The 10930-nt window shown below is 36.7% G+C and overlaps 1 protein-coding gene across 1 annotated transcript in view; it reads left to right on the top strand.

The window, feature by feature from the left end:
• The first annotated feature begins 3685 nt into the window (after window positions 1–3685).
• Window positions 3686–10930, top strand: part of ATP8A1 (ATPase, aminophospholipid transporter (APLT), class I, type 8A, member 1) — a 63850-nt gene continuing 56605 nt past the window's right edge. The window contains exons 1-4 of the mRNA XM_009696309.1: window positions 3686–3823; window positions 6110–6199; window positions 7243–7327; window positions 10695–10834. Of these exons, the coding sequence (XP_009694611.1) occupies window positions 3686–3823; window positions 6110–6199; window positions 7243–7327; window positions 10695–10834 (453 nt within the window). The remainder of the gene's footprint in view (window positions 3824–6109; window positions 6200–7242; window positions 7328–10694; window positions 10835–10930) is intronic.

Raw genomic sequence — 10930 nt, 5'->3', positions numbered from 1 at the left:
CCTTCTGAGCTGCGGGTGCACATTGCTGATTCATGTCCAGCCTGTCATCCACTAGCACCCCCAAGTCCTTCTCTGCAGGGCTGCTCTCAATCACATCATCCCCCAGCCTGTACTGATACTGGGGGTTGCCCTGACCCAGGTGCAGGACCTTGCACTTGGCCTTGTTAAACCTCATGAGGTTCTCATGGGCCCACCTCTCAAGCTTGTCCCAGTCCCTCTGGATGGCATCCCGTCCCTCAGGCGTGTCAACCACACCACTCATCTTGGTGTCATCCGCAAACTTGCTGAGGGTACACTCGATTCGACTATGTCACTGATGAAGATATTAAACAGTACTGGTCCCAGCACAGTCCCCTGAGGGACACCACTCATCACTGGCATCCATCTGGACATTGAGCCATTGACCACCACCCTCTGGATGTGACCATCCAACCAATTCCTCATCCATCAAACAGTCCACCCATCAAATCCATACCTCTCCAATTTAGAATGAAATTTTGTATTTGACCTTAAATATACTTACATAATTATGACTTGTTTAAATACTCTAGACTGAAACCCATTCTCATCTGAGCACCGTTACTAGAGCATTGGCCAGTTAGTTTTCTTGGAAACTGAGTTTATCACATACTTTGCTTTAAGTAAAATTTTCCTGTCAAAGCTGTTGGAATTATAAAGGTATCCATAAGAAATCTGGATGCAGTTTCACTTGTTATGTGAATCTGTTTAAATTGTATTCGTGTATGCTGTCTGTGTTCCATGTGTTCGTGTGGGCCCATTGCTTGCTTTGGCACAGGATGGGGAAGGGATTTGTAAGTAAAGGAAGCTCTTTTTTTTTTTCTTATAGTAGTTACTTGTAATTGTGCCTGCAGAAAGTGATCATTGTTTTCATTCCTGTCCTATTATGTTTCCCTTGAGCTTAGCTCAGGAAGCAAAAACATGGAAAAAAAAAAATAAAAATCCGAGGCAATACTGGAGAGATGGGCTGACGATGTATAGGTTGGGTGAAATGAGGGAAGTAGTTGCCTATAGTTATAAGAATAGCAATAATAAAAAGAAAGATCACCACAGTGCAAGAAAAATAATGTGACAGAAAGTAATTTTTATAGTTTTGAATGTGTTTTAATGACTGATTGCATTTAATGTTGTTTTTATATATTGTAGAGGGCATACTTGAAATTTTTCAGATTTATTCCATGGTTTCATTTTTCTGTACGCACCACTTTCTGTTCTAGAAAGCTAGCAAGTATGTAGCACAAGGTGTGTTGTTATTAGCTTGACATTTGTGAACGGTTGTACTACATTCATGGAGTAGCAGTGAAGGATTCCTGCTTTGTTTCTGGTTTTGATCTTTGTCTTGATTTCATAGATCTTCTTAAACTTCTGTGTCAGTCTAAAATTGTGATTTAAACAGTGATACTTTATGGAGAAAGGAGAATTGCTTTTAAATCTTAACTTTTGGATGATTAAGGTTTTTGGTGGATGCCAATCACCCAACTTTATTAAGCATTCAGTTTTGATAGCTGTTCTTGTTCTTATTCTGTAAGATTTAGCTTTGCTTGGAATTGACTTGTTGGAAGCACTAGAGGTCACCCTTGTTCCACAGCAAGAAAAATTTTGGCTCCAAAACATACCATCTGTATCGGTAGGAGCATATACCTTCAGAGAAGTAATCTGTAGCGATTAAACTATCGAGTTAAGAGTTTCCAGGTGTTTGAAGTTTTTCCCAGGAAAAAATGCAAACTAATTCCTTGCCACCTTCCAGTACAAGCCAGATAACTCTTCTGCAAGTAGAGTGCAACACTGTCAACATTCGCTAGGGTATTCTTTCAGAGAAGTATGTTCCAGAAGTAAAACTAGTAGAAATGCTTGGTAGAGTTGTCTTTTATGGTATTCTCTTTTTTTACAGTGATGATAGCTGTGCTTGTGAAAAGGGAAGTAGTAGACTTATACAATGTGCTTTGTTCATAGCAAGGAAAGCTCTCAGTCTAACTGGCACTTGAGCATACCGAAAGCAACTGATAATCCTTAACCAGCTGACAGTTATTCCTAAAACGTAGTGCTAATCTCTATGGAGCAAATAGTGTCTTGATAACTTGTGCTGAGTTTAGGTTGCTTCCAGTAGATACTCTGCTCAGATGCCACAACGGCTGTGGTACCTTAAGCTCAGGAAAGTGAAGGGTTGTTCAGACCCTCTGCTGTTCAGGACTCCCCATACTGCCAGGAAAGGAATTGTGCCCTGTTGTGCCTGTTCTTGTATTCTGTCACCTCGAACTGTGACAAAGAGAAAAACTACAGCTGTCTCTTGGGAGCGAAAACCAGCTTCTAGGGTATGTATCTGCAAGGCAGGGGGAAGCAAGGCATTATGTCAGTTAAGGATCCAGAAGCATAGAATGTCTTATGCTTACTATCATCTCTGTGCTGACTACGTGCATTGTTTTTTCACCTGGGCCAGTTGCAAAGATGGGCATGATTTTGAGCATGTGATTCCTTTTTTCAGTAAGTATAAGCAATGTCCACTATTAGTGCACAAATTGCCCATCAGTCCTTACATCAACATGTCATTACTGGCAGTGCTACTGAATGAGGTTTTGACTTGTATGTGCTTGTTTTCTTAGAGGAACTAATTGAATTCTTAGCACCAGAATTAATTTCACTGGCAAGTATTGAGTAATAATAATATCTCTATCTGGAGTATGTACCATCTATTGATTTAGTGACTGATTTTCATCTGTATCCCTGGGGCATAACTTCACAGTCTAGCAGAAACAATCTGTGATAGTTACAGAGTAAAGCTTCTTGTCTAAAACCTAAATATTTTTCATTTAGAACACTAAAGTATTTATCTGAAATACAGAAATAGCTTGACTAGTGCCCTGTCCAGGTTTATGAATAACCCACATTGCCTTAGCGTTCGTACTGGGCAAACAGAAGACCTCCGTCTAGAGCATTTGAGACCTTATCTCTTCTCCATCATTCAAAGAGGTCCAGAATATACTGATCCTGTTTTCTGACTGAAGGCTAATACTTCTAAATGTAGAAAAAGAATGAGTGGCAGACAGGACATACCAAAACCTCTGTAGCAGTGCTTATTTTCTGTGTTTGTATACTTATGCTGTGAATAAATTTTCATCATAAACCTGAGACAGATTTTAAAGCAACAGGGGGCCCATCAAGAGCTGCTTCTGGAAGTGGCAAAAGTGACTGAGGCAAGTGTTTCTGTCACCTTAAGATACTTCCATCCATTTGTAATCCCATGGCAACTCCATGGAAATTAGCAGCTATTCTGCCTCCTTGTCACGGCCCAAAGGGTTACCCAGCCTGCGGGTGTATAGAGATCACAACAGTGGGTTTGCAGGATTCCATAGCACACAAGGACATGGAGGCTTTATTTTCTAAATTTCTTTATTACAGGTTACTACAAATTACTATTAGAAAAGCAAGTATACTCATGAGTAATAAAGTAAGTACATTTTTATTTTAATAGTAGCAGCAGTCGATAGTAGCAGCAAGGATATATTTCATATATATTTCAAGTTGGTACTAAATTATTACTAAGTTGATGATACGTCAATAAGTTTCCATAAATCACAAGTTGCTACTAAATACACACATATACATATTATTCTAGTATGGGTACAGTGCTTACCAAACCGCTCCCAGGTATGGGGCCTCAAAGTTGATGATGGACAAAGTCTCACTTCAAAGAGTGAGAGTCTGGATTCAGCCAGGTGTTCCTGGTGGCGGTCCAATAACTTGTCTAGGAGATCTCAGAGAAAAATTCATGCAGGAGTGGTTCTCAGAGAGAGAGGCTCTATTTTGGGTAAAAGCAAGACATTTTTATATGGCAGAGACATAAGGGGGTGTAGGACACCACCACCTGGAGCAGTCAACAGATGCTGCTAATTTCTGTTTGTCACCTGGGACAGCCAATAGATGATGGTGTTTTCTGTCAGATCAATTTTTATTTTCCCAGACTGTTTTACTGTTCTTTCAGCTAGAACAACCAATAGCAGTTGCCAATTCTACTTTCTCAGGATGCTTTCTCACTTTTCCAGACTTTTTCACCTTTCCAGACAATAAGTTGCAGTTACAGTTCCTTGTTTTGCATTTATTGATGGTATCTCAGGATGTCTCTGGTTTCTAGGTACTTAGCTGTACTTCAGAGATGCCAGCTGTACTTCTCAAGGATGTTTCTGGTTCCCAGGCCTAGTTCCCAGGCTAGCAGTTCCCATGCTGGCAGGCATTTTCTCTGTCAGTATTTCAGCAGACATCTTCTGTTGACGTTTTTTTTTCCCCTTATAACCAGGTCACCTTTATGGCTGCTCGTATCACTTCTATGGTGAAGAAAACAAAACAAAAAAAAATGGTCTCACGCTGACAGTTATTTGTAGTAGTACAATTTTGTGGTTTTCTGTATTTCACCAGGAAAAGGAAATAAAACTGTCACTGCAATGAAAAGGCTCATAAAAAGTTAGAAGTCCTTGACAGTGAGTCCTGCTCATTAGCTTTATTGCAGTTTTACTAAGAAAATATATGTCAGTCAAGATTCAATATCTGTCTTCAAAGATAAATTTTGGAACGCTATAGGAAAACGTTGGTTATTCTCTGATACATCTTTAGTAGGTTGATAGGCAGCTGTATGCAGAACTTCAGGATTGCGATCTTCTGGTGTCACAAGACAAGTACAAAACTGCTGAGTTTTTACCTGTCAAGGGCATATATATCAAATTATTGTTTATACAAACCCTAAATTACTGTAAGTCCTCCACAGTTCCTTAGTTGAACATTCAGGCAAGTGTAATGAATTAAAGTAGCAGTAGGCTAGATAATCTTGCCGGGAATCAAAGTGAATCTGAGACTTTGTTTTTATTTTAGGCAACTTAACTGCAGCCTAGATGATCTGAATTTCTCCACTATTGTCTAAGCAGATCCCCAACTGGACACTGTCTAAGAGTTTTTAGAATTCTGCTTATTTGAGGTTTTTTGGATTAGAGATGAAATGGAGAAAGAGTTGCAGCAGTTAATGCCTTTTTATGCTCTCTTGTGCAGTGTTCACAGTAAAAAGGTAATTTAATATTGCTGTTCAGATGTCTGTGCTTGAAGCAAAGTGTGCACACAGGTGAAATAGGAAAGTATTTTCCTGAAGATACTAGTCAGTCAGTTACTTCATCAGTCATTGTAAAATTCTTTCCTCCACCTATCTCCATACATTCCACTTATAGGGTACTTTCTATGGCAATCTGAACTTCAGGAGCCATTCATACAGTAATGCTATATGATGATGTATAAATGGGATCCAGTTCCAACACGAACCAAAATTGTAAAAGGACCATTTACTCCCATCTCTTTTGTGTATTTTACTGTGAACTGTTGTGTGAGAAACGTGTTTTGTTCTCTGAATAGTTTCTGTGGATTTATTTAAAAAGTTGAAATTTGAAAGAATTATGGTATAAATACACATTTTGACTGGACATGATCTTGAATCTAAAGTATGCTTGTTGGAGGACCTCAAAGGGAAGACAGAAAGCAGAGAGTGACAGTCTTCTCCATGCTTTCCTCCAATTCCTACCTCAGTCATGAGGACAAAAAGAAAAAAATACTTAGATCTAATTAACAATTGAGAACCAGAGAGTAGTTAAAATGAGGCGAGGCCCTTTCCAGTTCTTAGCATACTTAAAACCTTGCACGATGAATGAAACTCTGGGAAGACAGTAATAGGATTGCAGCACAGTACAGTGTGCAGTACAGACTCTATTTGGCTAAGAAGGAAGAAAAAGCTGAAATGGTCCATGATGCCCTACCTCTTTATGATAGTGATCACAAGTGCTTTGTGCTTTAAGATGCTTTTTTGTGATCAGTAGACTATTCAGATGAAGGTGAAGATTCTCAAATTTGGTTTTACAGGAAAAAGACATATGGAATTATAGACAGAAAAACAGCATTCACTCTAATTATTAGACAGTAAAACTGTTTTTCCATCCCAGACACCTGAGAACATAATTCAGAATAGATAGCCCTTCTTTTCCTTTGTCTTATATAAGTTATATATTGATATTCTTGGGTAAAATGTTGGTAAATATTTATATTTACAAACCACCTTATCTAGGGCGTTTATTTCTCTTTCAGCACTAGGAAGAGAATGTCAGTGATAGTTCGCACACCATCAGGAAAGTTAAGACTGTACTGCAAAGGAGCTGTGAGTTTTATTCTGTTTTCACTATATCAAAGAACGTGTGCTACCAATACAAATACGAAAGCAAAATGTTGTTATAACTGCAGTCAAAACATTGAAAATGTGGGGGAAGGAATGTTGATACCTTTTTCAATTTACATCATTTTACTATGTAGCTGTTTAATGTGATGAACTAGTTAATATCTTTTTTTACCCACTGTGTATGAAGGTATGACAGACCTGTTCATCCTGTTCTTTGTGCTGGACTAACACCTTCATATTAATTGCTTCCCTCTGTACTCCAAAGATATGGATGAGTGTATGGTTTAATCTGTCTGCTTTCTGGAGTAACTGAGCATAAATCACTAGGTAGAAACAGAAATCTAGCCTAAGTAACTCGATGGGAATTTTAACCTACCATTGGCATTATGCCAGAAGTAAATCTTCCTGAAAACAGGATCTATGGGAAAATATCTTAATGTATCTGGGAATGGCAGAGTTACTCATTAGTTCTCGTTCTGTATCTTAAGTCAAGTTTGAGGGGGAGGGGGATGCAAATACAATTCCCGAATGGTTTAAAAAAAATGAAGTTGATTGAATAGAACGTCCATTCTGTTATCTTCTCAAGTGGAGAGAAGAAGCTGTTGTTAATGTTCTGTATGTCAAGCTGGCTACAAAAAACTGAGAATGGCAGTTATGAAATACTGATTTTACCTTGTGGGCTTAATATGAAAGAGGAAGATAGCATTTTAGGAGATCAAAAGAACTCACGTGGCAAGCCAAAGGAAAATGCAGCACTTTTCAAACTGAAGGGAAATAACAGCAAAAAATGTGGGAGAGGAAAACTGCATCATGGCAGAATTTGTGGATGTAGAGAATCTGAGGATTTGGAACGTCCTTTTTTCCTTCCTCTGAAATAAAATTACTTTGATTAATTTTTGATGCTGAAATAAATTAATACAGTGCTGCATAGTTTTCTGCCATTTTCCTACATGATTTTTATTGTCTACACAAAACCCCTCATTTTTCTGTTAAATTATTCTGAGTTAATTTTATTTGTTTTGTAGGATACTGTAATTTATGACCGTCTTGCTGAAAGTTCAAAATACAAAGAAATCACTTTAAAACATCTAGAGCAGTTTGCTACAGAAGGTGAGTGATATTATTCAGTATAAAACTAAGTATGAAATTCAGTTACTGCTCAGCTTTTCAGTTTTGCAGTTTTATGTTACTGTAATGTTGTATTCACATTGTATGAAAATTATGTTTTAGTAATGCCTCCTAAAAAAGATCTTCCTCTTCCTGAGAAGTTTCAGTAATAAGTTCATGCTTAAAAAACAAAACAAACGAAAGAAACACCCACATAGGACACAGTGGAGTCTTCTAAACAAAATATATTTTTCCAGAGAGCAAACACATGACATGTTGTTTGTTTCTGTAAATATTTATTTCCCATAAATCCCATTCCCATAAACCATGTTTTAGTATCTTTGCTGTTTTAACAATCACTCTTACAAAGCAGTTGCTGAAGGCAGGGGACCCCTCCATGAGGGTTCATGAAGTAGGAATAGTAAGTAAAATTTAAGTGACTGTGAAATTAAGATGATTGATACAAACAGTCAGTTAGTTATTTAATAACAGTGGATTCCACAGTACAAATGTGAGCAGGAAAGCAGACTGTAGAAGGGTTTCTGCTTTCATGCAGGTTCTTCTAGCACAGTTCCTAGATCTTCCATGCCATGCCCCCTTTCTGGTATCTTAGTAAAGGATTATAGAGTTGTACTGTGAAGTATCATAGTGTTTTAATTTATCGGAGTTGTGAGACAGTGGTCGGAAACAGATTTATAAGAGTTATGGGAATCTGAACTGCAGGTTTTTTACCTCTTCATTTTTTTAATACACTGTTACTAGAACATTAAAATTATCTCTAATGTGTCTTAAGAAATAAGCTTACGCTGGAAAGCAAACTTTGTTAAAATGTTTTGCTTCTAAAATACAATCCTTACCTTTTGGTAACTGACGTCTGGCCAAATCTTCTTGTATCAGGAAAGATCCTTTTTCTATCTGTTAATACGTATTACTTCTCTAATTTTTCTTTGGTTTATAGTGGAATTTAACATTTTGATTAGTGATATAGTCAGCACCTTCAGTCTCTTTATTCTGTCAGTGACAGCAGAAGCAAGCCACAGATCTGTTTCTTTTGTTAGTTTTTCTTATCAAGATCTCTGCAGGAAACATTTGGTTAGCCTTAAATAATCTTAGAGTATCAAAGTTATAATTAATTATACAATGAAGTTGAAAGCACAGCTAAAAACAAACTAATTTGACTGATAGTGCAACATGAAGCCTCAAAGACACCCTTTGAGCTCATGAATCTAGTTGTATGAGCTGATTGACCACTTTGGGGTTTTATAAAGACCTAACCAGGATCAGTCAAGAAAAAGTTACTTAGATTTGAAGTTAGTTTGGATCATAAGGCTATATCTTTGGTTACAGAAAAAGTAAGAATAGATCAGTGTCTGCTGTCCTGTGTGAACTGATAGGAAAAATTCAATCCAATTCTTAATTACTGTTCTCATTAAATCAGTGGTACAACTGATATCATTTTTTTCCTTAGCAGTCACGTTGGACCAAATGAATCAACATAAAAAGTGAAAAATTCCACCCATCTTTAAAACCACTGTACATACATATTAGTGTTAAGAAGTTTGTTCAAGTACTCTTTGTACGCTTCTTTTCAACAGATGAAAAGATTTACTGTTCAGAAGAGTGAATTGCTAACCTTTCACAAGCATTAAAATTCAATCTTTAAAAAAAAAATTAAGTATGTGTGTCTCTGGAATCGATTAAAGAAATCGGTATTTATTTTTGCATAGATTTCAATTGCAGCCAATGAAGTTGCAAAGTTTCTCATGACTATCCTTTCATGTGGCAGTACAGTATGTCCTTGGCACTTGCTCCATGCTCTTGGTGTGTTGTTCAAAAATGAAGTGGTTAGCATGGCTGGCATTTATATTTAAGCATTTATTAAGCTTGAGTGTTAATGCCTACCTGGATAAATAGAAAAAGTGTGTAATTTTCCTGTGGTGGTGTTCCAGTCTGTTAAGAAGCAGGCTTAATGATATTTTGTTTTCCACTTTTCATTTGGAAGATTCTTTTAAATCACAATGAAAAGAATCTTTTTAAAATTAAAAAAAAAGTGTCTGATTTAAAAAGAAAAAGCAAATACATTAAAAAACTTGTTTTCTGATATTCCATACACACTCAAACTTTTTTTAATTTGGTCATCTACATAAAATACTTTGGAAGAATTGTGGAAATAGTATCACTATTAGTCATAAATTCCTTTCTTCCCATTTACTTCATACTCGTTGCTTTGGACCCTGCTAGAATATCCTTATTACACAGAGAAAAAAAAAAATCAGTTGATTTGTCAGTCTTAAGTTTATTTTCTAGGTCTGGATGGTGAGATGCTGTGTTTCTAATGCTGTTCAGTTGCCAAGATGTTAGGATTACACATGGTTTTCATCCTGAAGATATTAAATTACTGTCTTACATCTAAGACACATATGTATTATTTCATGCCCAGCCTCTTGATCATTTCAGAATTACTGCTGGTGCTTAGCTGTACACAGTAGAAACCTGTGAACAAATAAAGATTGCATTTAGCCTTCCCTGGCTATACGAAAACGAACTGTTAGAACATTCACACCTAGCTATTTAAATTGAATGTAAATGTGTGTTGTCAAAAAATAAATGTTTCTTATAATATCGCAGTCTCAGATTCTCACTGTAGTGCTTAATTCATTTCTGAAGGAAAAAAATCTGTTAAGTGTAACCAGCTCAAAAGTTGTTAAGTAAAGTCTCCAAATGTTTCCTGTACACAAAGATTTTATTTTAAGAATTTGGAAAGCTGAAAGAATCTGTGAGATGGGAAAATTAAATCTGAGTGGATTCAAAGTTGGCTTCTAGGTGGTAAATTTCAAACTTCAACTGAGAATTTCCTAAGGATATTGAGGAGGGGTAAAGAAGAAGGTACTTCTAACGTTATGCTGATATATTTTAACTTCATTGCTTTCCAGCATAGCGACATTTAAATTTACAAAGTTCTTGTTCAGAAATATAATTCAATCTTATAGTTTTAATGTTCCTAGAAATCTAATGTGTATATCTGTTCAGCAAGTGTAATTTGGGATTGCTTCATGTTTTCTTTACAGTTTAAGATAAGTCAAATCTTGTATAAAATTTCTTTTTTTTTTTCCCTGAAGTACATCACCTGTATTACATTCAACTACCTTGAAACAGTTACTCTGTTTAATAAATTTCTATTTATATCATATTTCTTACTTTACGTGTATTAAAAAAAGTTCTTCAAGACATGCAGCAGTAAGTTGAAAATCAGGCATAAGCGTGCATAAAATACAGAATAAATTCAGCTTTTAGTAGTTATTCATTGCAGGCCTATCAAGGAAGGGACTAACAAATACTGCATCATACTTACTACCTGCTTTCTCTTTAGGCTTAAGAACTCTGTGTTTTGCTGTGGCTGAGATTTCAGAAAGTGATTATCAGGAGTGGTTAGATGTCTATCACCGTGCTTCTACAGCTATACAAAACAGAGCACTCAAACTTGAGGAGAGCTATGAACTAATTGAAAAAGTATGTGTAGCTTTCTGAGTTGTGGGGTTTGGGGGGTTTGGGGAGGGTGGGTGCAGGGTTGGGGGCAAGAAGAGTGGAGGGGGTTTATTGATGTCC

Source organism: Cariama cristata, unplaced genomic scaffold (assembly GCF_000690535.1).
Source record: "Cariama cristata isolate BGI_N322 unplaced genomic scaffold, ASM69053v1 scaffold6710, whole genome shotgun sequence".
In the NCBI taxonomy this organism is placed as follows: Eukaryota; Metazoa; Chordata; class Aves; order Cariamiformes; family Cariamidae; genus Cariama; species Cariama cristata.
This window is presented reverse-complemented; position numbering and strand designations above follow the sequence as displayed.